We start from the raw sequence: 26,799 nt of genomic DNA, 5'->3' as shown, positions 1-26,799 counted from the left end.
ATTACAATACCTGCTCCTCATTCTAGGAGTGTTTCAACTCTTGTTATCTGAATCTACATGTGGTTCCAGCTCTTTGGTTCGCTCCACTACAAATATGCTTGGATTAGTCTTCATATATTTACTTTACTTCCCGGTCTTCAGATTAGGGCTTGTACCAAGAAAGCATATTCTTAAGCGGTTGACGAAGAATCTATGGGTTAGTCTAACTATCGTGGGCAGTACTCAGTAGGGAATAACATGCTCCACAAGGCTGCGGAAACTATATATAAACACAGTCCTCGCTTGTCCTGGTAGGTTCACTCTTTGATGCTTAGCGAGTTGGGTGTCGGCGAATCAAGTTATTCACCAACGGCAAATGCTGCGTTGAATCGCTCAAAGTTGGGAGTATTCAATATTATAGTCTAACTAGGGTTCATTTGAATACCAGTTCGACCAAAAAATAGGGCATAACGGCCTTGCGCAGTCCATACTTGACTAGGGCACAAGGCATTGGCAATAGTGAGAGTAATAACATGCACCAACACATAGGTACCCATGGAAGGGCCTTTGTAAGTCTTTAGCATTATCTGAAGGGTATCCAGACCGCTGCATTATTATGTGCAGACTCACGTGATATTCGACTGCCAGCATCTCCCTGCAGGCTCAGCCCCAATATCCTTCCTTAGTTTACCCCGCCATGCTCGTTGCACTTTTCTCACCCCCAGCGTCAAGACCAGCTGCATGGCTCTAGAGAGCACGCAACCTTCTTTTAGCGGTGCAGGTATTCAAGGATAAGCATTGGCTGCTGCCAACCTGTTGGGAAGGGGGTGTCAACCCCGAGGTATGATGCCGCTTAATTTCTTTTCTAGCGGGGCTTCAAGTTGCTGAGAGACGTCAACGTTAGGCAGCCGACTCGATTTTAAGTCACAATGGCGGAAGCATTGGGTCTGGTCGTCAACATCGCCGCAGTTATCCAGGTAGCAGCCGAGATTGCCCAGCTTAGCTACAAGTATGCCCGGGATGTGAAGAACGCACCACGGACCCAGAAAGAGTACTTGCAGGAAGTTTCAGCTCTCATGGAGGTGCTTTTCCGCGTAGAACAGGCGGTTCAGGATGTAGAAACTACCGGCTTGTTACCGGATCGGCCTTCATCACTAAGCGCGGACACCGTGATGGACTGCTACCGGGCTCTCTCTGGTCTGTATTTTGACCTACAAAAACGCCGATCACGGTTCCTGCAACCGCTTCATGAACGAGAGTGGCGGGCGCATATTGATATGCTCACCAAGTACCGGTCGCTTTTTGTCGATTTTCTGTCGTCTTGCATTCTGTACGCGAGCCCTATCCCGTGTTCTATATCTAGCTAACAACAACAGCACGACTGGAACTGCAACTTATAACAAGGTGTCGCTTATAAAAGAGGAGCAGGATCGCAGTCTTCTCCTGACGTGGTTGCCTGCTCCGAACGCCTCGGCACGACGGAGACCGTCGCCATGCCCTGGGACAGGAAGCTGGTTCCTGGGCAAAGACTCAGTCAGGCAATGGTTAGAGGGCTCCAAAAGCTTCCTATGGTGCTACGGAGCACCTGGCGTTGGAAAGAGTTTCCTTGCCTCTCGTGTAATCGACCACTTACTCGAAGCCCGCACGCCGCCGGATTATCTAGTACTATACTTCTTTTGCGACTTCTCATCCCAGGATGAGCAGCGGGTTATTGACATTCTTCATTATCTGCTGCGTCAGATCATCGAGCAGGGCAGTGCGGAAGTGTTGGGTTTATTGAAGGAGTCATGTAAAGATCCTGGCAGGCTTCAACAGGCCGCCGAAGTGACGCAGCTGATCGCGACGGCGAGCTCAACGAGACCAATATACTTGGTACTAGACGCGGTTGACGAATTGAGAGAACCAACTTCGCTTCTGTCGCACATCACGAATCTCGTCTCGTCGGGCATCAATTTATTAATCACGAGTCGAGATGTACCTCACATTCGGAAGAAGATGACATTGGCAACGCATCTTGAAGTTGATTCAAACCCCGGTGACCTCAAAGTGTACATCGAGTCGCGTTTCCGAGATAGCGACTTCTCCGACGAGGTTGAGGAAGAGGACAAGATGATAGGGGACGTCGCCTCGAGCTCCGGCAATCTGTATGTACATCTGACTCTTGATCCTCGAATGCTCCGAGTTTTAATGTATCCAGGTTTCTCCTTACTAGGTTACTCCTTGACGATATTCTTGATCTGGCCTCGATCAATCAGATACGAAAGGCGCTTCGTAAACCGCATGCAAATATCCATCAGGCATTCCAGGCAACGATGGATCGAATAGAGTCGCAGTCTAAAGGAAGAAGTTCCTTGGCTCGACGACTGCTCTGCTGGGTAACATATGCTAAAAGACGCCTGAAGCTGAAAGAGATACTCTGCGCCTTTTCTGTGGAGGAGGGAGAGGAGTTTGATCCTGACAATAAGCCAAACTCTGATGTCCTCTTCCGAGCCTGTCATGGCCTGGTTGTTCTGGATAGAGTTGATGGCACTGTTGGGCTCGTACACACCACTGCATATGAGTTTTTCAGAAACGGAAACGTTCTAGGACAGGAGGGCGATCATGACATTGCGCGTACCAGTCTACAATACATCATCATGAGCAATATATCTCCCTGCATGGCATCCACAGAATTGCTGAAACGGCTCGAGTCTCTAGAGTTCTTGGATTATTCGGCGAGATACTGGGGTCAGCACATCCGAGGGCCGGATGAGGAATGTCAGCTGGAGGGACTGATAACCAAGCTGCTGCGCAATAGTGAAACCAGAAATGGTGCCTTTCAAGTTCTGCAGTATAGACAGGAATTCTCCGACGTGTCCTTAGGGGAGGAAATGCTGCAATCAATACCAACAGATCTGGGCACACTCCATGTCGCGGCCTATTGGGGGCTTGCACGTACCACAGAGATACTTTTGGCCGATGGAGCGAGCGTCTATGAAGCAGACACTCACAAATGGACAGCCCTTCACTGGGCCTGCTCTCGGAATCATGCCAATGTCGCCGGAATACTGGTAGAAAACGGGGCTGATGTTAATGCACGCGATGTCCAAGGCTGGACTCCATTATTTTGGGCGGCGTTCAAGGGTAATGATCAGATCATTAGTCTTTTAGTAGACCGTGGTGCCAACCATCTCTCAAGAAGTACACACGGATGGACTGCCTTGCACTGGGCTGTGTCCAGCGGCCACCCGGAGGCCGTGAAAATCCTGCTCGAGCACCACGCCCGGTCACAGGCTAAGGATACAGAGCTGCTCAAGATGAGCATTCAAGATGTCATCGCCTACGCTGAAAGCGTCCAGCCCGTCAAAGTCGCTGCGGATGGTCAGGATGCAGAAATATTCACCCTCCTAGCTCAACACCTTCAAACACCGAAGGGTATTGTCGGGGATGCGCAGTTCAACGAAATTTGGGCCAATGCCCGGTTTGACCAGCCTGCCTCAGGAAACCCTTGGAGAACACTGACAAAGGGTGAGGAGTTCAACGGACTCGAATCCAGACTTCCGAGATTCACGGGACCATATGCAGATGATTCAGAGCCGTATCGAGAGGACGCGATAGAATGGAAAACGGCTCTTCTTACGTCTGCTATCAGAGACGGGCAATTGTCGTCAGCGCGCATCCTCGCCAAAACAGGGGCAGACGTCGACTCTGCGCTTTTTGCAGCTTCCTGTCGGTCTGACCCCGAATATGTACGTTGCTTGCTGGAAAATGGCGCAGACCCAAATAAGCTTTCTTATGGGAAGATCCCACTGCATGAAGCTGTTCTGAATGGGTTCCTGGAAACTACAGCGGCCTTGATTGACGGGGGAGCAGATGTGAATCAAAGAGTACCACCGCGGCGGGCCCCCTATCGCACGCGGTATGAACGTGGCCCGGCCACCACCCATGTTGGTGCGACGCCTCTCATACAAGCATGTGGGTTTCTCTTTCTGTCGGATCCGGAACTTTCTCTGCAAATGACTCGGCTTCTCATTTCGCGCGGAGCGGTGGTCGACGCAAAGGACCACTCGGGCATGACGGCTTTACACTATGCTGTGATGAGGCCATATCTGCCGTTGATAGAACTTTTGGTGAGCTCTGGCTGTCCAGTAGACGCTCGTGATGTGAAGGGCCGCCTGCCAATTCACTGTCTTGGGAGTCATATGCATCGTTTATACCGCAGAGCTCATCAAGCCCAAGAAAACAATACAAGTTTATTGGAAGCCGCTCGTGTTCTTATCCAAGGCGGACAGGGTGCTGATTCTGTCAGCATGCTGAACATGCCTATACATCGTGGGATGGGTGCCATGGACGATCAAACGAGTAGCTCATCAGACGAACAAGATAGCCTCGAGGGCCTTACGCCGCTGGATATAGCACTAGGGGCGAATAGGTGGGAAGTCACCACCACGCTTTACCATCTCGGTGCTCGCATCCCTGATGGTCTGGATCTTGTTCCTAAAGCCTCAGCTGCTATTGCAGACTTCGCGGCCGACGCTCTTGATATTCTGCTTGATAATGGTGCTCAGGTCAGTCCGTCTGCGGTCCATTCTCTTCTAGGTGCCCTTCGGTGTCGGCTGTCCGAGAGTAAGAGGGTGAACGAAGACCTATCTCAGTTCAAACATATACTGAGCAGGATCATACCGGCCGGGGCAGATGTTAATTTCCGGTCTGAGCAGGGCGATACCGCGCTTACTGTCGCAGCCAGAGCAGCTGACCCAGTTGATGTCCTGAAAGACCTTGTGGACATGGGCGCAGATGTGTTTTCTGTCTCAGGCACTAGCTTTGATCCAATTCTCACTGCTGCTGTACATGGTGATACTAAGTGTTTGAATTATCTTCTTCATGTTGCTGCAACCTGTCCTAGAGAAGATCATTGGATTGGGATTCTGGGCGAACTGGGAGAGATTTCTGACCCCATCACGCGTTTATGCGTATGCCTTGAGAAAGTAGGAGCCTTGGACAGAGTTAACGACAAGGGGCGCACGATATTGCACCTGGCCGCGGAAAGAGGGAATGTCCCGCTCATTACCAATTTATTGGCCCACGGCGCACGTCTTGATATCGTAGATGCAGACGGTCGATATGCTGTCCAGTACGCAGGAGCAAACCTCAAGACCGACGCACTGCAAGCACTGTTGCCTATGAAGACTACCATTTCCGGAAATGCTGAGACAATAGCTTTCTGGCTCAATATCCTCTCCCAACCAGTCGAAATTCCAAATGGGTACGGGCAACGCCAGAGCATCTTCGAAATGGCCGTCATCCACGAAAACTTGCAAATGACCTCACATCTCCTGGAATATGGAATGGACCCGAACACACGGCTATCAGGATGGCGGTGTGACGGGAAACCACTGCTGTACAATGCAGCAGAAAGTGGACATTCCGATCTAGTTGAGCTTCTCTTGACCCAGGGCGCTAGCATCGACCTGACAGATTTATATGATTGGACCCCTCTCCACGCAGCGTGCTACTTTGGTCACACCGATACCGCCAAAATCCTAATAGAAGCCGGCAGCGACGTGCACGCAGAGACTTCGCAATGGAACGACGATAATGTAAAACCGACTGGCTTGTACCGGAGGGATGCCTACAAAGCCCAGCCTCTCCACCTGGCAACAATGGCCGGGAACCCGGATATCGTCAAGATGCTCTTAGACAGGGGAGTTGATGCACATGCACAAACTAAACACGGAGAGGAACGATGCGATAGCGGTCATGGTCCAACTGCTCTTCACCTGGCTTTGGATACTGGAGCTTTCTATGGCCGCCGGGGCGTGCCATTGGACGCGAATCGGCTTCAGATTGCGCAGTGGATGGTTGACAGAGGCCTTATGGTCCGGGGAGTCGTTTCGAAGTGGGGTTTGAGAGAGATCTTGAAATTCAGAAACTTTCCTGATCTGTGGGATGCCCTTAGGGCTGAGGAGATAAAGGCGCGGGGACAGAGTGGGGATGAAGATATATGACAGTATTAGCGAGATGGTAAGGCAAGGATGCATAAGAATTCTAATCTACTGAAAATAACTGAAGCTCTTACTGAACCCGGACTAGCAAAGACAAACAAGAGTCTATCGCAACGGCACTTGCTCAAAATCTCCCCTTACTGCCGACCCCTTCCCATCTCGAATGACGAAGGAAGGATGCCAGAAATTCAGAATCGCCATCACCAGAACCATGAGAACCGCATCAAAGATATAGATAAACACCTCGTGGCTCATGATATACCCGCCATAGCCATCGATGAACTCGACCATTCGGAAAACGGACCGCACCAGGATCAGCACAGACACCACGTACATGGCCAGAAGCAATGTAACCCAATTGCGCGCTGTTATGTTTCCGCGCCAGTGGTCTTTCGTCTCGGTGGACATGACGGAAGGAGATTTATTTATGCGGATGTGGAAAACGATCGCTGTGATGATAAAGAACCCGAAAAAGACAATTTGCACCGCCAGGCCGATGATTGTTATTGTCTCGCCAACTCTAACTGTGGAATGGTCGTCGCTGGACATTAGACCGCCGCCTACATACATCAGCGCCGACGTTCAGCCACTATATCCTATCCATTCAAGGTTCCGCGCGGGAACAGGCGATGGTCATACCTCCGCACTGCATCAGGAATGAGATAACATCTCCCGTCACAAAGATCTTTGTCATCCAGTTCACCCGTACGAGGCTATGCTGCTCCGCAGCCAGATGGACGATCAACCGGCCAAGGACCATATATATGCTCGCCGCATACAGGGCCGGGGCAAGGAGGATCAGAACCGTCTGTAGCGCGTATAGCGGGACAGAATCCGGACTATCGTGACCGAGGATTCGGAAGATGTAGCCTAATATTTGGACTGCATCTGATACTTAGTGCGTGAAACGAAGGTGTCGTAAAGGGGGCAGGGGACAAGAGGACATACAAATACCGCCGATAGCGAACGGGATGAAATACAGCGCTCGAGCTTTGATCAGCTGGTAGAGGTGGTACGCCGTCGATATCCCAAAGAGGACAATGAAGATACCCGCTGCAGGGATGGAGGGACTGTACCCGTAGATGTTGTTCTCGGTTGCCATTCCGTCTGGACTGTGTTCCTGTCTGTGTGTAGAGTTTGAACAGTGAAGAATTTGTTGGCTCTTTTATACAATATCAGCATCAGGAAGATAGCACCGCCCCCGCCAAGCCCTAGCCTTCTGGCTGCCTAGATGGACTGAGACAGATCTCGTATGGATCTCGCATTCGTTTTCGCTTTCGTTCCTCGTTCGTTCCTCGTTCAGCTCAGGTCCGAGAATCCACAATTCGGGAGGCTCAGCCTGTGGATCCACAGTAGCCAAGTATAGTATAGTTAGAGCTTACACAGGGGCCTAGATGAGCTATCCCATCCTCATGGCTGATTGGGACTGTGCTGCCTGAGGTGGAATCGAAAGGAAATCTCTAATACAAGAGTCGGGCAGCGCAATAGGAAACTGGTGATAGTCTGTCTAAACCTCAACCATGTTCAACACTGCCCCTGGCTTCCGTTTCCCCTAAGGGCCAGAGTTCATGCGATGCAGTCGGGTATACTGATTTCTCACCATCTAGGAGCCCAGCTTGAACCCTTTCTATAGCTGGCTGTCTGCCGTAGATGCATCTTTTATTTCTCCAAAATATGCAAGCGGGTATATTGGCCACTGAAAGCGCTTCCGCGTCTAGCATATCTACACGAATTGTGCTGCCTAAGCAGGATTTGAAGTCTGCAGCGTGATTACCGCCCAGCAAGCTATGCTGTCATATAAGCCTCGTTTCAAATTTAACCGCCGTGCTGACGCTGGCCCTAGCTCCATGTTCTGCGCCCCCAACTCGACTCTGTTGCCGGTGCCCGTCCCTTCGCTGTAGAGACAGCAAGACCCAGCGTGCCCGCTGCACAGATGATCAACCCCACTGTCAGGGAGTTGCCGACTAGGAACCTGGGTGCGTAGTTTGTGTTGTATGAGATTAAAGGGATCCAGGCGTTGAATGCGTATCTGACAGTACAACCTATTAGCTAGGCGCAGATAAAAATGAAAATGAAAATAAAATAAAATAAAAATAAATAAAAATAAATAAGAATTATCTAAAAGAAAAAGAAAATGAAGAAGAAGACGTGCGCGATCGAGTTTGTTGAACCCAGGATGATCTTGCGCTCGAGACTATCTCCCGCGCAGACTTCATTGACCATCGTCTATGATTGAATGGTATCCAATCTTTTTATGTATATTTACAGGGACAGTAAGCAGAAGAACGTACCAAGAAACTGTGCCAGACCCTTGCGCGAATCTACTACTCTCAGCACGGGCTCTATCCAGGACAAGGCCTAACATACCCAGTAAGATAATAACTCGCCCACTTCAGCCCAAACGGCACCCCATCCCAGATGGCGAGATTTATCTTCGCAAAGAAACAGACCGTCAGCGAGAGGAAGAAGATCGGGTACCGGATCTGGAACACGTCGCTCCTCCAGCCGTAGAGGAGACTCGTTAGGATCGTGATCGCGTTAGTGACGGTGGGATACGTGTTGATCTGGGATACCGAGTACCGGTTCAGACTCTTCAGCCACAAGTCCATGTAGCAGCCGATGTTCTCTGAGCAGATGAAGAAGCTGGCGACTCGGAACTTAGCATTTCTTCTGGGTAAGAGACCCGCAAAGGGAAAATATGGACAAAGGAAGGAAGCACGACGCACTTATAGTAGGCTGTATAGACTCAGAAGTGCCATTTTGAGAGAACCCTCTTCTCTCCCTTCCAAGTGATCGGTCCTCGAGGCTCTTCCCTGCCCGACGCATTCAGCTCAACGCGAGTTCCTTCTCTTCAGGTCTCAGCCAGATAACCCGCGTATTCGACGGAAGATCAGGCAGAGCGATAATTCCCAGATTGCCATGGGAAAGGTAATCAACCCGTCGAATATGAACAGCCACCGCCAGCCACTGAGCCTGTGCACGCCGTTCATGCCCGTGTAGAGGGCCGCTTGCTTTCTGACGTGTAAGCTACCAGCGCTTCATTGGAACTTCACAGCGCTCTTTCGGAAAACGTACCAAGTAATCACTGAAAATACTCTCGACAAATGCGCTCCCGAAGAGTATACATGCCCGTTTGGCGAGCTCGCGTTTCGTATACCACCCGCCCAGGACCGTGTGCACGGCCGGGTAGAATGTCCCTCCGCGAGCCCGACAAGGAAACGGCAGGCATAGAGTTGGTACGGGGTCTTGACGGCTGCGGAGGCAAAGGTCACGATAACCCAGAGGCATTCCTAGGAGGGGCACCAGAAAGAGAGGCGGATTAGATGGATTATCACTAGTTGAACAAAAGAGTCAGAAGGAGGTGTGATGCAGCGTCGTACCGCGGGTACAGATCATTTGCGACGGAATTTGGGAGATCACGTAGCCACTGGATACGTTTCGCTAGACGGTCCGTCGGGTGCGTCCGTCTAATAAGTGTCAAATTGGACTTGGACACATACAAAGATTGTTCTGGTTGAGCTTCTTCGAGAAGTAGGAGAAACTTGCCCATGTCCTGTGACCGTCAGCGTTGACCAAACTCTTAACAACAAAACACTATGACAGAATAAAGAAGTCAATTTTTGAAGATCAGCCGCCGTTCTTCGGGCGTTAGTCAAAAGTATCCCAAAGAACACGCTGGAGGCGACGTCGAAAGGAGACTGGTTTCGCCTCGTGCGGTAGCTCTGGGGCCGGAGAGACCGGTACTGGCGTCTGTGCAACGAAGGCTGATTTGTCTGCGGTCGCCATGGTCTCGCCTCGTTCAATGCTTGGTAAAGCTTGAAGCCTGGCACCAAGCGTTCTGGCTATATACGTTTGATACCTTTCTTTTGGTACCTGCCGTTTTGGAGTACTCCAATGACGCGACAACGGGCAAAAATGGCATCTTCGTCTTCTCCAACTCCAGTATTTGAGCAGAAACTGCATGAACTTCAGTCTCCGGCGTGAGTCGGACGAGCAGCCGCTGATTGAATGCTGCTGCGCTCTAGGAATCCTGGTGTTAAGAGGGGAGAGCTCGATACTGGACCGATATGATGTGATCTCCAGTAGTCCTCGCCTCATGCTAATGAATGATCTCCACTACCCTTCAAGGAAACATGGACTGTCGGCAAAGGCCCGTGGTGCTAGATGCTTGGTATTGCTTGATATATATAGGCTAGCATACATGGCGAGTAAAAGAAGATTCCCCCAACAGATTTGGTTGACCCTAAACTCACCAACGATGTCGTCCGCGTCTGCAACAGCCACCTCGCTACAACCATATTCTCCCCCTCCGCCAACGAAAGTGAATGGTACGCTGCTTGTTAGGGGCAGTCAGACCGATTGATGTGCTGACTATCCACAGTTAACTGGGCCACCCTCTCGGCTCTCGACCTGTCCCTCCTCTACCAGCCAGGGGGGAAGGAAACTCTCGCCAAACAAGTCCTCAGCTTCATTAACTAGCATGGTACGACCTTTTCCAGATGAGTATTTATCTCTCTTTCTCGCAGCTCTTAGGTCTCAAGCCAAGACTTAGTGGGTGGTATACAGGCTTCTTTTACGTCACGAACCACGGCCTCACCCCCACGCAAATTAACAGGCAATACTCCATCGCAAAATCTTTCTTCTCCCTCCCCCTAGAAGAAAAATTGAAGTACATCTCTAACACCGCCGCTGGCGACTTCCGCGGCTACAAACTACAGTCGAGGGGGAAGCTGGGCGTCCGAGAAAACGACGAGCGATACAACATCCCAAAGTTCACAAAGGAGCACGAACGGCCGCATCCCCCAGTCATATTGGACCACTACGACGAGATCAAGGAGTTTAGTCTGCATATACACAACAACATTCTCTTGCCCCTGTTACAGCTTTTTGCGTTTGTCCTTGAACTCGACGAGGAGACACTTGTGATTCTCCACCGGTACGAAGAGCCCGGACTCGAGTACCTCCGGTACACGGTCTACCACCCACGCTCTGAAAAGGAGGACTCGGAAGCAGGGAATCTCTGGGCTAGGGGACACACGGATTACAATACATTAACGTTCCTCTTCCATCAGCCGATCGTCGGGTTGCAGGTTCTGTCGCCGGACGGGGAGTGGCGGTATGGACGGAGTGACCCGGATAAAATCATTGTGAATATTGCGGTTGCACTGGAATACCTCTCCGCCGGGTTCTTGAAGAGTACCGTCCATCGAGTCGTCAGGCCGCCAGTTGACCAGGTCGATCAGGATCGCTTCAGTTTGATCTACTTCGCAAGGCCTGAGGTGAGGGTTCTGATGAGGCCGCTGGAGAGCCGTTGGTACAGAGGTTGGGGATTTCCTTGGATAAGGGCTATGCGAAGGCATTGGAAGGTGTTACGGCTGAAGTGAGTCTCTCCATTCAGATATATCAACCTGTTCCAGCGCGCTGACGGGCTGAATGGTAGAATGGGCACGCGCGCGGATAGCCAAGGATCACAGATTTCGCACGGGTATCGTGGACAGTCCTGAGAAGGAGATTGTCGCAGGAGTGCCGCAGAAGTATTATGATTAAGGCCAGCCATCATATCAGGCTGCATTTGGAAGTCAGCTACTGATCTGGATTTGCAATTCATGCAGTGATTGTATATTGCATTCCTCCACTAGCGCATGATCGAGCATAGCATGAAAAGGGAAAACTCGCATAACGTATTCTGTCATACTCTGCTTTGACCACAGTACATAATACCTTTTTCTTTGAATTGGAACGTGTAATAAAGGCTGGGTTGGTCCATCGTTCGTGGCAGGGTTCGCCCTACAACTGACTGGCGCTTGTCAGCTGGAAAAGACAGCCAAATGGTAGGAAGTTGAACACCAAAAGCGGTTTAAAAGCGTGAGATAGAGCAAAAGGGTTCTCTTGAGAGTTTGTTAAGCCCTGTACTCACATGGTGAGTTGGCCTCAAGCATAATGTGTAATCTGTGTAAATTGCAGAAATGAAGCTGCACAACCGCTAACTTCAGACATGCATATGCTTCTTTAGAAAAAAATCTCCAATCTGCTGGTTTAAAGCGTCACATCACGGCCTCTTTCCCATATCCGACTGCAGACGCCCGCCCATGAAGCGGAGACACCATATGCAGATGACTTAGAGTATCATGGTTCTTTAACTTCTCTTGACTTCCTTCACTTCCCTTCCCATCAGTCATACCCATAACACAAATACCCGCCCTGCGTATTCATAACCTCTGCGATGGTAACATTCGGCATGATCCCGAACGAAGAGAGCTCATAGTGGAGAGTCGCATTCTGCCAACCACCGGCAGGCTCTACATTCGCGGTATGGTTCAACGTTGGCCCGCTGATATCGTACAGCCGGTTGATGGGGTCCTGCTTTTGCCATAGCCACCAGATCCGGTCGACGTACATGTGGTGCATGAAGAAAACCGGGTCGCCCGGGGAGGATTTAATGTCGGCCATCTAACCGAGATAAATCACTTGTTAAACTAATTGGTCCAATGTAGGTGACGGGGAACACAGGGTTAGGGCACAGCAGACTCACCACACCCCCGATATAGGTATGAACCCCCTTGTGCGGGATATTCGAGATGCAATCCCACCATGGCGAGTAAGTGTTATACGAATTGCACATATCCAGCATGGTACTGTTCGCATTGGCAATGGCGTTCTCGTTGTCCCAAGCCCGACGCAAGCAGTACTCGGTATCCTCGTCTCCAGGACCGATATGGAGGGTCATGTTTGCAAACCGGCCATCCGTGACGCAAAGGTCGGAACCTGTCCCGTTGCCCCCGAATGCATCAGGCCCCCACATGGGCGACTGCCACATATTCCCGCTGTCGGCATCAAGCTGCTCGTTCCACCAGGGAATGGAGCCGGTGTAGCCGCATTCGTCGCGGAGGAGCGTCTCGTAGATGTGCATGTAGTAGCGGTGCCAAGGAAGGAATTGGCCCTATTCATATGAGTTCCGTGAAACCAACATCTTGCCCTGGCTGGTTGATGGGAGCGAAGGACGAGTCGTAGACCTACCACGTGGTGGATGATATCTGCATACGCTGTATTCGTCATACCCCGATGTAGAGCCTGCAAATCACTAAAGCGGCTTGTTGTTGCGGTCAGCCCGGACTGCGCAGGTTTCTCCATCAGACACTGAAGAGCGTCGAGGAAGGCTTGCTGTTGTGGTCTGGTCAGATGCCGCCATTCCTTGCGCACTGTCATTCTATCTTCGGTGCATCCCTCGCTGAAGAAGCTGTCGATGGAGTACGAGGCCGATGCACGCTCCTCTAGCCCTGCCGATGAGGAACGAGCAGTTGCACTAGCCGTAGCGGCCAATGCCATAATAACACCCTGAATTAGATGTCTCATTGCGTTACGTTGGCAGGAGACTGGGAATCAGGGTACGACAAAATGAAGTACAACAGAAGGTATTTCAGTCGAGTATAAAGATTAGTAAAAAGAGACCAGCCCTTTATATATCGAGGCTCCCGCCAGTTGAGCATCTCTCTTCTGCTAGACTCAAGACGCTGCTCTCAAACATAAAGCCTATCTTGTCTGACTCCTTCCAAGCTACGTAGAACCGCCTCCACCTGTCCCGATAGCATTTACCTTACGTAGCCGGCTACACCAAGCCACATCGCGGAAGTCTTCCGAGTAGACGCACATGGAGAAAAGGAACGAAGTCTGGTACCTATTGTGTTCAATACCTTCTACAATCCAATGTTGGAAGGTGCTCTTATGACCCTATAGAAAACGTACATGATCTTGACTTCGAAACCAGATCAGCTTCCATAAGCGCATCTCTCCATTCCAGTCCTGCAGATGCCCGTGCTAAGGTACATTTTCATTCTTGAAGAGGTATGCTAGCTTGGCTCCATTAGTTTCTAGAAGGTCTAGCCCTGCAGTTTCCACGCGGCCGAGGCCCACTGCCAGCCCTAGGACAAGGCCGAGTAACAATAACGTAGCAAAATGCGTATGCCGCTGCGTATGCGACTGCGTAGCGCTTAGAACGGACTCACAAGCAATTGATATATTTTGTCAGAGATATATTACCCGAATTCTACCTGAGCTAGGGAGATGGATCAACTTGAACATGAGTTTGTGGGATAATATCCACAAACGGTGGCTATTCTGGCACCAGCTGGCGGTCATCATGGCAGACTACTTGTGGCTGCGCTAGCTGCTTGGAAGTTTCTTAATAAGTTTCTTATTTTTTTCGTATTTTTTTCATATTTTTTCTTATTCACATTTTTATTTACATTTATTATATTTTGTTCTTGCTTTTTTGCTTCGTAAGGGGCTCTGTCTAATTACGCCAAGACAAAGAGACCCAGTACTCTTGCTAAAACCACTTGAGTACTCATCCCGATCGAAGTGAATAAACCATAAGTACAAATGGCAATCTGGGCATATCGCATACCATACAGAGTGACTCTATAGCTATGACACCCTAATCCTGTTCTACTCTTATCACCACTCTTTCCTCGCACACCTCGCAATCAACCCCGCAACCTCGCCCGCCTTGCCTTCCATCGGCAAATGACCCGCGTTCATTATCCACATGCCCCTGGGTGCCCAAGCGACCATGCGGTCGGGATGGATCGACCTCGTAAGAACGGCTTTGTAGTTTCGAATAAGCGGATCCTTGTCCCCAAAGACTACCGCGACCTCACATCCTTTATCAACGGCGTCTTTAGTCCCCCAATATCTCCGCACCTGGTCACCCTGCGCAGACAGCCGAGCTTGCGTGGTTAAGCTGTCCCAGTTGGCGGGTCCGGTGAGGCCTTCAATCAATTTCCATGTTCTGGTTTGGCGGAGCTGGAATAGGACGAAGCGAGGAAGGGAAGGGACGGAATGGCTGAAGCGGGTGATGGAAGATTTTGCGGACCGGGGAAGGCCGACATAGGGTGCGGCGAATGCATTCATGTCTGCCTTGGACAGCGATGGCTCGAGGATGCGGTGGATCATCGACTCGGGTAGATACCCGCCTAGCAGGCCGGTAGTGCAGTACCAGATCCTGTTCAGCAGGCGGTAGTGCAGGCTCGAGTCACTCAGACGGGGCGGGAAGAAAGTGTTGAGCAGGAAGAGTCTGTCAACGGCCTCTGCGGGGAGACGCGGGATAGTACAGAGAGCGATGCAGCTGCCGGATGTTAGATTCTGCGTTCTGGATGATGAAGTTAAAAAAGAAAAGGAGATTTGACATACCCGCCCCAATCGTGAGCTGCAACAATAGCATTCCGCAAGCCTGTGACTTCAAAGAACTTGACTAGCGTGTGGATATGCAGCTCCGTTGTTATAACCTCCTGCTGGAGGATCTTGTCACTTCGGCCGTGGCCCAGCCAGTCGATTGCGTAAACGTCGTGGCCGCGGTTGAGCAGGGAGGGGAAGACCTGTCGGGCCTAATTAACATCTAACCATCCAAGAAAAGAAAGTGAAAAAGAGAATAGAGACGTACATTCCGCCATGCGTAGCTCCAGCTCGGATTCCCATGTAAGAACACGATCGGGCGATGTTCTCTCTTTCCGTCCTGCAGGATGGAGCTATAACTTGCGTGGAGGTGAAGATATCTCACTTTCGCACCGCAGACCTCAAACTCTTCCGTCTCGTTGGCCCACGGCGCCGTTTCCATCCATCCGCGGCTGTTCCTGGCGATGCCGAAGACTTCTCCTGGCTTGAACCTGTATGATCCATCCAGCTGTGCTTGCGCGAGTGTATCTGACTCGTTGCGGTATGTTTCGGTGTGCTTGATCAGCCGGGACCAGCCGGATGGCCCAACGAGGAGGTGGATAGAGTTCTTTATAGTAGCTGGTAGTAACGAAAGAAGGAACTTGTACAGGTAGAGCGGGAGGAGAAGGAAGACCAAGATAAGACGGGTGGTGGTGAAGGAGAGGATGAAGGAGCTCAGATAGCCGGTTAGTGTTAGGATTGCCGTTGAGGCCGTCTCGGCGACGTGGGACGCGAGCTTGTATACTCGGTCTGTTTGGATGTTCAGATTGAGGTGGAGTGGCATTTTGACAGTTGCTGTTGACCGAGAAGAGTAGAATTGTTGAGATTGATGTTCTATATAAGGCAAGGTGGAGTGAATTCATGATGATGGGGTGACATCATCCTCATCCCAGCTTCATATGAACGTGAAACGATCTTCACATGTTTGGCCATGTTGAGCCCAATGCTTAGCTTTGACTGTTGGTCGAATCAGGATGTCCCATCAATCCCTATCTACACCCTACCAAGGTTGAACGTGAGTTTTTGCCGTGTTGGCTCAAGCACGGGCTATTATGCTGATGAGCCCAAATCTACCCCGTGCCCTACATACGATAAGCTCTGATCATAGTTAGCCAATTTTTTGTAGCTCCAATGACTCTGATAGAAGTGTGGTTCTGCGGGGTATGAGAAGCCTATTGCGAGGATATTGCGAGCTATTACGAGGACATTTAATCCTTCTCCACCGTAGGATCCCATGCACAAGGCTCATACTTGCCCGTCTCGAGCTTCGCCATATCCTCCTCAGTAAGCTCAAAGTCAAAGACCTCTGCATTCTCCTTGATCCGCGACGGGGTCACTGATTTCGGCAGCGGAACGAATCCCTAGCAATATCAGCACCGAGACCCAGATCCCATATTGGGACGACATACCTTTTGCAGACTCCACCGAATCAACACCTGCGCGGGGCTCTTCCCATATTTCTCCCCCAACTCTTTCAGCACCGGCTCATCTCCCCTCTGATTCCTCACTATAGGGCAGTAAGCCTGAACGACGGCTCCATGCTTTCGTAGCCAGTCCACGATATCCGGTCTTGCAAGCCACGGGTGAAGCTCGTACTGTCCGACATCGATCTGTCCTCCGCCACCCGATGAGATGTACGTCTGCAGCTCCTCGAGGTGGTGAACGCCGAAGTTTGAGATGCCAATCGAACGTGTTTTGCCGGCCTTTTGTGCCTCCACGAGCGCTTTCCAGGTGCCGAGACGGCCTTCTTTGCCTCCGTAGGGGGCGTGAATCAGGATCCTGTTAATCGTCAGTTGTTTCTCTCACTTTTTTTTTTTTTTCCGTTCACATCCAGACTGGCTGTATTGATTTAATCAACGAGACGTACAGATCAAAGTAGTCGGTGTTGGCCTGCTTGAGACTATCCTCGATACTTTTCTTTGCGGCATCGTAACCGTTTGCCCGGGGGGGGATCTTGGTCGTCAAGAAAACTTGGGAACGGGATAGACCGGCTTTGGCAATCGCGGCTGTTACTTCTTTCTCATTCTTATAAGCGGCGGCGGAGTCGATCTTCGCACCTCGTCAGCCATGCGATCGAATAAACAGGGGGAGAGTGGTACGTGTCTGTATCCGAGCTTGAGTGCCTCGACCGTGACATTTTCTGCGACGTTTGTTGGGCTGCGGGAACTGTTAGTAGCCGCAATTCATGCGAAAATATGGATTGAGTATGGGCGTTACGTTTGATAGACCTGATTTCATTTAGGCTTCAGTATTGCAGCGAGGATGTCAGGGGACGTACACCGTATCCGAGAACGGGGATCTCGTACCCCGAAAGGAGCTTTTGAGTGGATTTGAGAGAAAGGTTTCTAGCCATGGTGATTGCCAATGAAGGAAGAGTAGAAAGCTGTTTAGAAGATTTGGAGACGGCAGTTAGCCTTTAAATAATTTCTGAGGATTTCGTCATAGCGATGATAACATGCGGGGTTCCGCTGATCTCCGCATTGAAGCTTTTTTTGGGTCGCTTGCGCGATGTTTCCACCCGGCACAAGTGGATAAATCGCTTGATGTATCTGCTCACTCAGGGCTACATCCACTATCGTTGAGCGTAGGCTAAAACAGTTATTCGCGCGCAACTGGTTCCAGAATATATAGCCGTACCGCATACCTGAGTGTGAAAGTAAGGTTTGTAGCAAAAATACTGCGTCTTACAGACTACTGTATCAACCATGATACCAAAGAGCCCCTGCATATATAAAGGTCGCATTCGAAACCAGAGAACTTCATAGTCTCTTGGTTCAGGCGCACGGTAGCAGCCGTCTAGGGCTTGACTTTTGAGTTGCCAAGATTCCCGGCCGTTCGCATTAAGCCCTAAATGCCAGTCCAGCTGCAACAGCTGAGAGCGGGCTCTTAACAGCACGGCTCGATAGACAAATACGACAGTCAGTCATGTACTCTCTGTGAAATTCCAAAAGCTGAATGGGCTTGCTGCCTGAGCGGGATACTTGCGCACAGAAACGTGGTCGGGGCTCGGATTCTCTCCGGTCAATTGGCTGGCTCTGGGACATCGCGCAGCATGGTTCGACGCCTTGCAACGTCTCGGTGTCCAAGTACCTATTGAGATATATCGCATCAGTCTGAGGGGGAGGCCGAAGCTCTTGGAGAGGCGCGTTCGTCTGCTCTTCCTGGTTGGTATAAACTTTCTAAGGTGGCACTATTTGGCATATTGCGAAGTCAACGGCAACATCAGCAATAGGAAAAAGAAAGACTGAAGCCAGTAGTCAACCCACCATTCAGACGGTTTAGAGATAGGAATGAGGATAATAGACAAGCTGAGATCAGCGCCGCTTGTCGAACGAACTGGGGTAACTGCGGATCATAACTTATCTGCGTCGTCTTCGAGTTGCCCCGACTTGATAGAGGTAACAGTCAAATGAACATACTGCACTGCTCGCATTGGACTTGGTTTTATCAGCGCTAGAGGTGGACCTGACATACATCAAGCGGTCATCAGGTGGGCGTTGAGTGCTTGCAGGCTCTCAGGATGGCGCCACATATGCAGAAACGGAAGCATTCGGGTAGATAGCCTGTGCCATATCGTCATACCTAGCACCTATTTGGAGATAGTGGAGATAGTAGATTTGAAAGGGCAAAAGGCTGTTTCGATCGACTGAATGGGTGCAAGAGTCGGTCGACTCGACGTTGCGGAAATTCATTAGGTGAAAGGGAAATATCCAACCTGACATAAATTACAAAAAGCATGCCCATAAAAGCAGTATCTTATATTGTGCATGCTTTGTCCGGACCTTTGTGCGTTGCCTCTTCCTCCAGTTAATTCGTTTTTTTCCTAGGGCAAGAGAAGGGCTTCTCGCTGGAGACATGGACGTCGACTACGGTGTATCCGTGACTAGCATTTCGACGAGGCACGAGAACTTCGATACATCTAGGCGCTTGTGAAATTCTAGCTGTTGATAGCCAGTGTATGGAGATGAGCAAAGATAATATCGATATTGGACTGCCTTTGTGTGGAGAGGCACATGATACCATTCATAAGCCTCTTGCTCATGCAGCAGCAAAATTGTCTAAGAGAATAATATCCCGCTTCTATTTGTGCTTCATGGTGCTTAATTTGCAGGTGCCAGGACAAGTATCATGATAGGGACCTCTTTACGGCGTAAGCCGCACACTATAGGATTGTCAACTTGGCCTGGCTTGGAGCTTGAGGATATCGATACGATAGCACTACCTTGAAAGTAAAAGCGACAACTGGGCTGAGAAACCCATCTTGTAGCCCTCAAGCCACTCAATTTCATACGTTGTGGCTAATCGATCCTTGAGCTGGTTCACGGCGAGGAGCAACTGCGAAGCAGGCGCCCTCCCCATCGAACAAAGTTTGTCTTCCAAGAGAGGTTATAGTACCAGCTGGAAGGAGGCCATGAGAAATCACGGCCGGTATACCGCATGACGAGAGTATTTGTAATTAGACTTTGTTGTAAACAGCTAGTTAAGTACAATCCGTTTTATAGGATAACCAACACCACGTACTAAGACAGAAGCAGACCAGAAGGTAAAGAGACTGTCGAGGAGCCAGAAAGAGGCCAAAGTAACAAAGAAGATATAACCAGGAAACTCTGAATCGTTCAAGGATGTATGAAACATCGGGACAGATCGGAGAAGAAACTTCATCCCTGCCAAACGTGGACCTCGCACTTCGCGGGCTCCTGCACAATAACAGACCATTTGTCTGGGTGTGTAAGCAGTCCACCAGCAACTTCCTCTCCTTTATAGATAACTCTGCACTCATTTAGAAGGACGGAGGCACCTTCGGCAATATGCTTGACCTCCATGCTACGAGACTTGGTAATATCCTAGCAAAGCAAATCCGTTAGCCATCAGTTCCACACTATTTCAGATATCACCCTGGTTGAGAGGATCACGTACATCGTTGCACCACCTGACCTCTGCATTTTGGATACATGCTATTTGCTCACAAGAGTTCGGGCGAAGGGTGTGCACGTTTGGAGGCGCGGGAATGTCACCAGAGTGCCAGAGCTTTCCGTCCGCCATGGCGCGAAGGTAGGTGATGGCGTCTTTCAAGTCTTTTGTGGGGGCTGCGATGGCTTTGCCAGCGCAGCGGACGTGGTGCTAGAGAAAGCAAAATTTTATTATGGACTGTATCTAATTGATAGTGATTGATAGAAGGGAGGTAGAGAATAAGCAACTTACACCGGAAACCATGACGGCGAATACGGCCATGACTATGAGAAGAGATCGAGTGCTGTTGTCGAAGCGCATATTGGTCTTTGAACTCGGACAGCCACAGGCCACAAAGCGACGTAGCTCTCGATAGTGACTGAGCGAGGACCTTTGCTTTGAGAGGCTTAGTACTGAGATTTGGAGTGTATTGAGGACGGAGACGCTAGAGAAGAAAGGAAATTTTCCAGCAAAATTTGAAGTCTTATATTTTGCGATCTAGAGCCATCAAATTTCGGCCCAGGACGAGGAAGAAGTTTTCATGGTGAATATCTCAATCACCAGAGCTGCGAGTGAAATGAGGGTTTCATCGAGCAGCCAATAGCTATCATGGAGACAGGAGTGCTCTGCAATGCGAGACTCGCTCGAGCAGTTCCAGAGAGATTCTAGAAAAGTTCTGGCTTGACAAATATTGTCAGAAATGGAAAACCCCATGTCTAGCCTGGCAGCTGGAATGGCTGCGAGCATGAATGGGAGAGGCCCACGGAGTACCCTCCGGATAGCAGAGAGTATTATTTTCTGGCTTCATCCGCTAGACAGCCTGTGCTCTCCGCTAACTGATGTCTTCTACACATAGATCACGAGCTTCCCTCTAAAACTGGAGCGATTACAAAATCAGGAGGCCATGGCTGTGTGCGTGTTCCGCGGTTAGTCTCTATGTCTACAGGACATTGTAACCGCGTCCGGCAGGCATGGGATAATGGACTAGTGGGAACACACATGTTCAGGCGTCATTCGCCTGGAACTGACCTCGGAGGTTTTGAATGTTGAGCATATGTGGTATTATATTAGGGATTTAGAGATGGTTTTTTATTTTAATGTACTTAGACGGCATTTGAGGTGCTCGTAAAACAACGACACTAGTGCCTACCAGAATCTTGTTTCTGAAAGTATAGCAACTAGAGTTGCACAAGATCTAGGCTCAGAGTTAGGGCTGGGAAAGAAAATACATCAGCAAAGAGAAGCCCAACAAGTGTCGCCAGCCAAAGTACATGGGTGAATCAAGAGCTGGATCACAGTGACGGCTGTCACTGTCCAAAGAAGATAAAGAGACTGGAAGAAACAAACTACTTAAGTCTCATCCTGTATCTGTAAAGAATATCAGTCTGCTATAGCTGAGTATTGTATTCAATAAGACTTTTTACTGGCATGACTGAGTGAATTGTATTATATTTAAGATAACACATCTGACAAAGTGAAATTTACATGATCAATGATGATTACTCTTCCACTCTTTCACGAAAACCTTCCCAAAGTAAGCCCAGGACAGGCATAAATAACCCAGCTCTGCCTCTCCCTTGCCATCTTCCACCCACCATCATTTTCCTCGTGGTCTTGTAAAGCCTTTGCTTTGGTCAAGTCTGGATCCTTAAGGAAACTCTCTGTTCTATCGAGCTTCTCTTCATCTTTTAAATCCTTCCACCAACAAAGGCAACACGTTCACGCCTTTGAACATCAATATGTGTGCCATATTTCAGGTTATCGCCATCATGGTATCCATCCTTGCCACCATGTCCTGTGGTGTAAGTGCTTCATTTTCCTGCTGACTCACATTCTTTATACTCAACCTCTTTCCTCCCTGGTCATCATCTCACGTAACACTCTAATCACCTTTCTCACCAGGCTATCCACTGCGCCGGAAAAGCCATTGCTGCCCCTGCCGACGGCTTCAGACACGGCATCGACCAGCTGCGCTACATTGAGAGGAACGGCGGCATCAGCGGTCCAGGCGGTTCTCTTGAACCATCCATGGGCCTGGAACCCGACACCTGCGGCGAAGTCTACTGCTTCTACAGTACCAGCATCCGCTGGTGCAACGAGGTGAGTCTTCCACCACATCCTCTATATACTTTCTATCTGTCACGACGCCATGGCTGACTTGTACATGTCTGCCAGGACAAAAAGCACTACAAGACCATGTTGTACCAGCACATACGCGAAGGAGCGCAGGACATTTACCACAAGTGCTTGACGAAATACAAGGGCAAGGACGTGTCCGGCGGCGTCATTGACCACAATGACAATTGGTCGGTTATTGTGCAGGAGGACGCGAGGTGCAAGCATTAGGCTCTGGTTGGGTTTGGTCGGATCTCTGTGTAGAAGCTTCAACCTCATTTTGAGCTAGGCGCCGCATTGATCTTTTCTTAATGCAGCCGCGTCTGTTCTTTTCTATTGTGTACTTATCTTCCATAGTATGAAGTGGCCCTTCAACATCCCTATTTTTCCATTGGGATTGCAGCGATGACCAGCATCGGCCATCAATAAGATGAGCTTCAGGAGGGTTATCTGGACCTCATTTTTGTGTTAACTGAATACCATGATGGATCTGTTCACACTTTTTCTTTCATCAGAGTACTGTAGTCAATAGCTTCTTACGACCATCAAAAATTCGTCTGAAATATTTGAGAATGCCAAAGCCAAGCTCTCCTTTCATTCTACTAAGCCCGTATGCACAAAGAAAGAAATGCCGCGTGCCACTGTATTATAGATGTCATATACACGGAGTATAATCAATTTAGAACTGCATCCCTTTATTCTTGCGGCATAACCTGAACAACAAATTAACTTACAGATAATCTCGAAGCATTGACAGGACGGGAAAACTGGATAGTCCATAAGCTTCAAAGAGTGAAATCAGCCAGTTTTGACCTATATAAAAATCACACGCCGCTAAGAAATATTAGCACCACACCATTTCACAATTTAGCAGCAAAATTCTTAGCACTGGGTTAGGTCTCTAACTAGGCTTCGGACAGGCTACCAGTAAAGTTTTTGTCTGGATACCTGTTTGTTAATTCGTTATCCTGGCACCACTGTAATCCAAACAGAAACGGAGACCCTTTCAGCTTTGTACCAAGCACAAAATGGAGCCGATATGCCTATTTGATTTGACAATATAAAGATTGTGATGTCTTCATGGACGGCCCTAGCCTTCAGCAAGGATGGTCTTCTTTAGGCCAAAGTCATCACACTCGCACGTCCATCTTTAGCTGGGAACAGCGCCAGATGTCCCAGTCTAAAGATACCTTGGAGTCAGCTGGCTGGTTGATTCACCATTAAGCCCTACCTGACGGGCAAGATAAAGATGGCGACGGAGTAGCATAATATCGACGAATAAGATCATCTACCCGAAGATCACCCCGCCAGGCTTATTCCAAACCATGACGCGTTGTTCAAAAAACCGGAAAAAACTAGGCAATCCTGAAACCGCCTGAAGTCGAGCATTCCCAGCTGAGATAGCAACCCTTCCAATTTAGCTTTCGCCTAATCCCCAATAACCACCAGCTCTCCTGCCATATCAGCATGGACCCTGAGCACCTCCAAATAAGCACCTCCGATATCTCTGATCTCCGGGATGAGTCTGTACCCGTTCGCCTCTAGTATTTCCCTTGGGAGGTGGTTGAGGACTTCAAGGAGGTCACTCACAATCCTCTGGTGCTCTTCCTGGTACTCCGGCGCGGTTGAAGGGGCGAATTGCTGCAGTAGATTTGAGCGGACAAAAAGACTGGTGATGAAAATATTTGCAATCTGGACATCGTGTCGCGGGGTGGCAGTAGCCGGGCGGGAGAGGCCGCCGCGCCATCGGAGAGGAGGGGCAGAGTATCGAGAGTATTCTGGATATCGGCGAGAGCCGCTGCAAGCACTTCAGACGGCGTGCGATAGAGGCGCGCTATCTGGCAGGTGTGCCAGGCTCGGAAGAGAGATAGGAGGTGCGTAAGGCCGGGGATGTAGGTGACTTGACCGGAGGGGTGGTACTGCAGCGGAGGGGTCAGCGTAAAGGTCGTCGTCAGCGTACGGCTGCGGAATATAAGCCGGACTATTGAATAGCATGAGAAGTCCAAGGAGGGGTTGACCGAGCATGTCGGCGTATTTATCAACGGGTTCAGGTTGTTAATATCGGTCTGGGACTCGGAACTTTATAAACAGATGGTGGGACGAACATCAGGGTAATCTCCAGCAAACACCATAACCGCTTCAACAATTCTTGATGCAGCAATCCCGTCTCTTGCAATTCGTTGGACAACAGATAGCTCGTCCCCGTGTCTGACTCTCCGATCATCCGATACGCCAACGGAGCGCCTAGTCCCCGCTGAGCCATAGACGCAGTAGCGAGGTTATATTTAGCAATGCACCAGTCGAGGGAGTACGGCCCAGCTGCTGGAAGGAGGCCATGGTGCTAGATGAGCTGGATACACCGATCAGGAGTTATTGGACGGTATTCCGTAAAGGCCTTTCGCCGTAGAGCTGCGGCCGTTGCGGCGAGGACGCTGATGACTAGGCCGGTGATGACGAGATCATTGCTGCCACTGTCCGCGAGGCGTCTAAAGGAGTGTCCTTGATGGAGGACGGGGGCGAGAGGATGAACATGGGTGAACCAGTCGTCCAAGGCGATGTTGATCAGAGGAGAGGCAGCGAGCTGGGAGAGGATCGTGGCTGAAGAGCGGCCGGAGTCTGAAGACGGGGAGAATGGAGCTGTGGCGGGCGACAGCTGGGGTAACTCGATCCCTGATGACTCTTCAAAGGCATGCCTATAGGAAGCATCAGTTGATGAAGGAAGAGGATAATCTATAGAAGGCGGGAGGCTACCGGTTAGGAGGGCCCCTTTTCCGCCGGGGTCGGTTCGCCGTACAGGGCGCTCGCAGGAATTTGCACCCGTCACAGGCTTCCCCGTCGGAAAACCGACACTTGACACGGCGACTCCGACAAACATCACAAACATTCTGATTACGCGTGTTTTTGCTCATTTCCATCACAATTCAAGGCAGTGGTAAACCTCCGGCTTTTTTGTTAGTGCCGGGGCGCGTACCAAGGCTGCCATTATCATGTAGTCACTACTTGCCAACTAAAGGGAAGACCCAGTACCCGGTCCCCAACTGGATCAGGATACTGAGCGCGGCAACAACAACCAGGAACCAGGTGGTCACGTTAATGGCTGGGTCTCGGGGTGTTGATGTTAGCGAATCTCCCCATGGCTGCTGGTCAGACCTATGAAGTAGGGATGGGCATTTGTGCGAGAAATTGCTTACCATTAAATGTTGAAGCGAGAGTAATACAGACTGCGTTAAGAATCAAAAAGAGGATCATGTCTCAAGAGGGACGAGGATCCCATTTTGTGCTGTGCCGCAATCATTCAGACAAGACTACTGCTCTGATATGCTCTGCTGTGCTTTGGGCAGTCCCGGCACTACACCTATCATATAATAATACACGCACGGGAGTTCAGATACAAGGACTCATGGCCCATTCTGTGCCAAGACGCGGCACGTAAGGGACTGGGCGCCGGTGGGCTGCAGGACGCTGATCTACCGGGGACTGAACAACTGACGGCCAAGCGGTCTGCTAGGGCACGGACTACAGTATAAGGCTCTTAATATTGGATACTTTTTCTCCCACTAGCCTAGTATGCTGGTCTCTAAGGTACTAGGAGGATAAATAGAGTGCTTTGCAAGATTCTTCACATTACTTGGTGAGGTTTGTCTTGTTGATTCCGTTGTTTTGATCATTATTTAACGTCACTCGGCGGATCATTTGTGGTGCAGACTCTAAGGGTGCGGCTTCGCTCTATGAGATATTGATAAAGGCGCCTTTCCCGGTTTCATATGGTGAAGAAGAAGCTGAATCTGTTGCTACAACTCGGTCTTCAGGTAAGGCCTCATCACTACCATCGTTCAGAAGTCGGCAGTTAATACGTTTCCGGCGCGTAAGCATTTGATCTGGATACATCATAGTTCTTAATCCAGATAAGTAGGAGGCTATCCAGGAGGAAGGATTAAAACTTCTTTACAAAGAAGTATGTTCTCTCATGCATACCGCGAGCCCTCACTCCAAGTTAAATTACTAATCATATCGTCGACGATTTTGGCGATATCGTATCGGTGTTGAGACTTTTTTGTCGATACAGCAGACGATAATATCGGCAAGCCCTAGGGTTTGACGATGCCGATTGACAATTACACCAGATTCTTGCCGATGTCGTCTCGTCAACAGCCCTATCTCCGTGACCACTCTCCTTGTCAAGAGAGCCAACCCGCAGATCTCGAGCCCCAAGTACTCCAAGTTTCTCTGGTTCGCCCTATGTACGTACCTGTAGCTAGATAGCAAGAGGCAACCCTGATAATGAGCACAAACAGGTGGCTCCCTCCGTCTCCTCCTAAAAGGCTAATGTGCCCTTAACTTCCTCACTGTCGCCTCAGCCAGCCACCCGCTCGCCCAGCTTTGGAGGGAATACGCCCTCTTGGACTCGCGCTACTTCACTTGGAACTCCTTCGTCATATGCATGGAGTCCGTCACCGCGCCTAGTTCAGCATCCGCTGCCGGTTAACATCTCGCTGGGACAGCTTTACGGTACTATGCTACGGTTCTGTGCTGTACTAGGATACTGGTGCACTCTGAGTTC

General features: G+C 50.0%; 12 protein-coding genes across 12 annotated transcripts; 3 read left to right on the top strand and 9 right to left on the bottom strand.

The window, feature by feature from the left end:
• Positions 1 to 704: 704 nt before the first annotated feature.
• BDW70DRAFT_23134 (ankyrin repeat-containing domain protein) lies at positions 705 to 5,988 on the top strand. The gene is made up of 4 exons (XM_073743555.1): positions 705 to 820; positions 884 to 1,309; positions 1,356 to 2,123; positions 2,177 to 5,988. The coding sequence occupies exons 2-4, from the start codon at positions 909 to 911 to the stop codon at positions 5,964 to 5,966; spliced, it is 4,959 nt and encodes a 1,652-aa protein (XP_073597642.1). The 5' UTR covers positions 705 to 820; positions 884 to 908; the 3' UTR covers positions 5,967 to 5,988.
• An 80-nt stretch (positions 5,989 to 6,068) lies between these two features.
• On the bottom strand, positions 6,069 to 7,065 carry BDW70DRAFT_158439 (RTA1 domain-containing protein; the record flags this gene model as incomplete). Its single annotated transcript, XM_073740521.1, has 3 exons — positions 6,069 to 6,523; positions 6,603 to 6,845; positions 6,912 to 7,065. 3 exons carry the CDS (start codon positions 7,063 to 7,065, stop codon positions 6,069 to 6,071), a joined length of 852 nt encoding a protein of 283 aa, XP_073597641.1.
• A 1,016-nt stretch (positions 7,066 to 8,081) lies between these two features.
• Positions 8,082 to 8,572, bottom strand: BDW70DRAFT_158438 (uncharacterized protein; the record flags this gene model as incomplete). Its single annotated transcript, XM_073740520.1, has 3 exons — positions 8,082 to 8,157; positions 8,255 to 8,284; positions 8,331 to 8,572. The coding sequence occupies 3 exons, from the start codon at positions 8,570 to 8,572 to the stop codon at positions 8,082 to 8,084; spliced, it is 348 nt and encodes a 115-aa protein (XP_073597640.1).
• Positions 8,573 to 8,789: 217 nt separating this feature from the next.
• Positions 8,790 to 9,749, bottom strand: BDW70DRAFT_158437 (uncharacterized protein; the record flags this gene model as incomplete). The annotated part of the gene is made up of 4 exons (XM_073740519.1): positions 8,790 to 8,978; positions 9,039 to 9,297; positions 9,353 to 9,516; positions 9,636 to 9,749. 4 exons carry the CDS (start codon positions 9,747 to 9,749, stop codon positions 8,790 to 8,792), a joined length of 726 nt encoding a protein of 241 aa, XP_073597639.1.
• A 472-nt stretch (positions 9,750 to 10,221) lies between these two features.
• Positions 10,222 to 11,347, top strand: BDW70DRAFT_149024 (uncharacterized protein; the record flags this gene model as incomplete). Its single annotated transcript, XM_073738948.1, has 3 exons — positions 10,222 to 10,291; positions 10,345 to 10,421; positions 10,490 to 11,347. 3 exons carry the CDS (start codon positions 10,222 to 10,224, stop codon positions 11,345 to 11,347), a joined length of 1,005 nt encoding a protein of 334 aa, XP_073597638.1.
• A 787-nt stretch (positions 11,348 to 12,134) lies between these two features.
• Positions 12,135 to 13,316, bottom strand: BDW70DRAFT_158435 (tyrosinase family protein; the record flags this gene model as incomplete). Its single annotated transcript, XM_073740518.1, has 3 exons — positions 12,135 to 12,413; positions 12,496 to 12,903; positions 12,981 to 13,316. The coding sequence occupies 3 exons, from the start codon at positions 13,314 to 13,316 to the stop codon at positions 12,135 to 12,137; spliced, it is 1,023 nt and encodes a 340-aa protein (XP_073597637.1).
• Positions 13,317 to 14,371: 1,055 nt separating this feature from the next.
• On the bottom strand, positions 14,372 to 16,354 carry BDW70DRAFT_23098 (haloalkane dehalogenase family protein). The gene is made up of 3 exons (XM_073743553.1): positions 15,403 to 16,354; positions 15,153 to 15,337; positions 14,372 to 15,087 (listed from the first exon to the last, which is right to left on the bottom strand). The coding sequence occupies exons 1-3, from the start codon at positions 15,955 to 15,957 to the stop codon at positions 14,418 to 14,420; spliced, it is 1,410 nt and encodes a 469-aa protein (XP_073597636.1). The 5' UTR covers positions 15,958 to 16,354; the 3' UTR covers positions 14,372 to 14,417.
• Positions 16,170 to 17,769, bottom strand: BDW70DRAFT_23114 (aldo/keto reductase). The gene is made up of 6 exons (XM_073743554.1): positions 17,452 to 17,769; positions 17,391 to 17,401; positions 17,273 to 17,330; positions 17,041 to 17,222; positions 16,583 to 16,952; positions 16,170 to 16,534 (listed from the first exon to the last, which is right to left on the bottom strand). Exons 1-6 carry the CDS (start codon positions 17,524 to 17,526, stop codon positions 16,382 to 16,384), a joined length of 849 nt encoding a protein of 282 aa, XP_073597635.1. The 5' UTR covers positions 17,527 to 17,769; the 3' UTR covers positions 16,170 to 16,381.
• BDW70DRAFT_23083 (uncharacterized protein) lies at positions 17,627 to 18,595 on the bottom strand. Its single transcript, XM_073743552.1, has 4 exons — positions 18,440 to 18,595; positions 18,159 to 18,363; positions 17,818 to 18,071; positions 17,627 to 17,762 (listed from the first exon to the last, which is right to left on the bottom strand). The coding sequence occupies exons 1-4, from the start codon at positions 18,440 to 18,442 to the stop codon at positions 17,727 to 17,729; spliced, it is 498 nt and encodes a 165-aa protein (XP_073597634.1). The 5' UTR covers positions 18,443 to 18,595; the 3' UTR covers positions 17,627 to 17,726.
• Positions 18,596 to 19,831: 1,236 nt separating this feature from the next.
• Positions 19,832 to 20,444, bottom strand: BDW70DRAFT_158432 (uncharacterized protein; the record flags this gene model as incomplete). Its single annotated transcript, XM_073740517.1, has 3 exons — positions 19,832 to 20,017; positions 20,091 to 20,294; positions 20,376 to 20,444. 3 exons carry the CDS (start codon positions 20,442 to 20,444, stop codon positions 19,832 to 19,834), a joined length of 459 nt encoding a protein of 152 aa, XP_073597633.1.
• Positions 20,445 to 21,913: 1,469 nt separating this feature from the next.
• On the top strand, positions 21,914 to 22,469 carry BDW70DRAFT_158431 (uncharacterized protein; the record flags this gene model as incomplete). The annotated part of the gene is made up of 3 exons (XM_073740516.1): positions 21,914 to 21,925; positions 22,026 to 22,223; positions 22,299 to 22,469. The coding sequence occupies 3 exons, from the start codon at positions 21,914 to 21,916 to the stop codon at positions 22,467 to 22,469; spliced, it is 381 nt and encodes a 126-aa protein (XP_073597632.1).
• A 1,197-nt stretch (positions 22,470 to 23,666) lies between these two features.
• On the bottom strand, positions 23,667 to 25,147 carry BDW70DRAFT_166619 (Zn(II)2Cys6 transcription factor domain-containing protein; the record flags this gene model as incomplete). Its single annotated transcript, XM_073742040.1, has 5 exons — positions 23,667 to 24,045; positions 24,145 to 24,219; positions 24,344 to 24,557; positions 24,597 to 24,931; positions 24,990 to 25,147. The coding sequence occupies 5 exons, from the start codon at positions 25,145 to 25,147 to the stop codon at positions 23,667 to 23,669; spliced, it is 1,161 nt and encodes a 386-aa protein (XP_073597631.1).
• Between the last annotated feature and the right edge of the window lie 1,652 nt (positions 25,148 to 26,799).

This window comes from Aspergillus foveolatus (genome assembly GCF_047715535.1).
Source record: "Aspergillus foveolatus strain CBS 279.81 unplaced genomic scaffold BDW70scaffold_14, whole genome shotgun sequence".
In the NCBI taxonomy this organism is placed as follows: domain Eukaryota; kingdom Fungi; phylum Ascomycota; class Eurotiomycetes; order Eurotiales; family Aspergillaceae; genus Aspergillus; species Aspergillus foveolatus.
This window is presented reverse-complemented; position numbering and strand designations above follow the sequence as displayed.

Excerpts from the sequence above, each read along its gene's own strand:
- BDW70DRAFT_23134 (XM_073743555.1), top strand. The coding sequence starts at position 909 with ATGGCGGAAGCATTGGGTCTGGTCGTCAACATCGCCGCAGTTATCCAG. Across the intron at positions 1,310-1,355 it reads TTTCTGTCGTCTTGCATTCT|CACGACTGGAACTGCAACTT; the intron begins GTACGCGAGCCC and ends TAACAACAACAG. Across the intron at positions 2,124-2,176 it reads GCCTCGAGCTCCGGCAATCT|GTTTCTCCTTACTAGGTTAC; the intron begins GTATGTACATCT and ends TAATGTATCCAG.
- BDW70DRAFT_23098 (XM_073743553.1), bottom strand. The coding sequence starts at position 15,957 with ATGCCACTCCACCTCAATCTGAACATCCAAACAGACCGAGTATACAAG. Across the intron at positions 15,338-15,402 it reads GGAGCTACGCATGGCGGAAT|GTCTTCCCCTCCCTGCTCAA; the intron begins GTACGTCTCTAT and ends TAGGCCCGACAG. Across the intron at positions 15,088-15,152 it reads GCAGCTCACGATTGGGGCGG|CTGCATCGCTCTCTGTACTA; the intron begins GTATGTCAAATC and ends AACATCCGGCAG.
- BDW70DRAFT_23114 (XM_073743554.1), bottom strand. The coding sequence starts at position 17,526 with ATGGCTAGAAACCTTTCTCTCAAATCCACTCAAAAGCTCCTTTCGGGG. Across the intron at positions 16,953-17,040 it reads AACACCGACTACTTTGATCT|GATCCTGATTCACGCCCCCT; the intron begins GTACGTCTCGTT and ends GACGATTAACAG. Across the intron at positions 16,535-16,582 it reads TTCGGTGGAGTCTGCAAAAG|GGATTCGTTCCGCTGCCGAA; the intron begins GTATGTCGTCCC and ends TGATATTGCTAG.
- BDW70DRAFT_23083 (XM_073743552.1), bottom strand. Across the intron at positions 18,072-18,158 it reads CCCCGACCACGTTTCTGTGC|CCGTGCTGTTAAGAGCCCGC; the intron begins GCAAGTATCCCG and ends TTGTCTATCGAG. Across the intron at positions 17,763-17,817 it reads AACCTTACTTTCACACTCAG|CCTACGCTCAACGATAGTGG; the intron begins GTATGCGGTACG and ends TAACTGTTTTAG.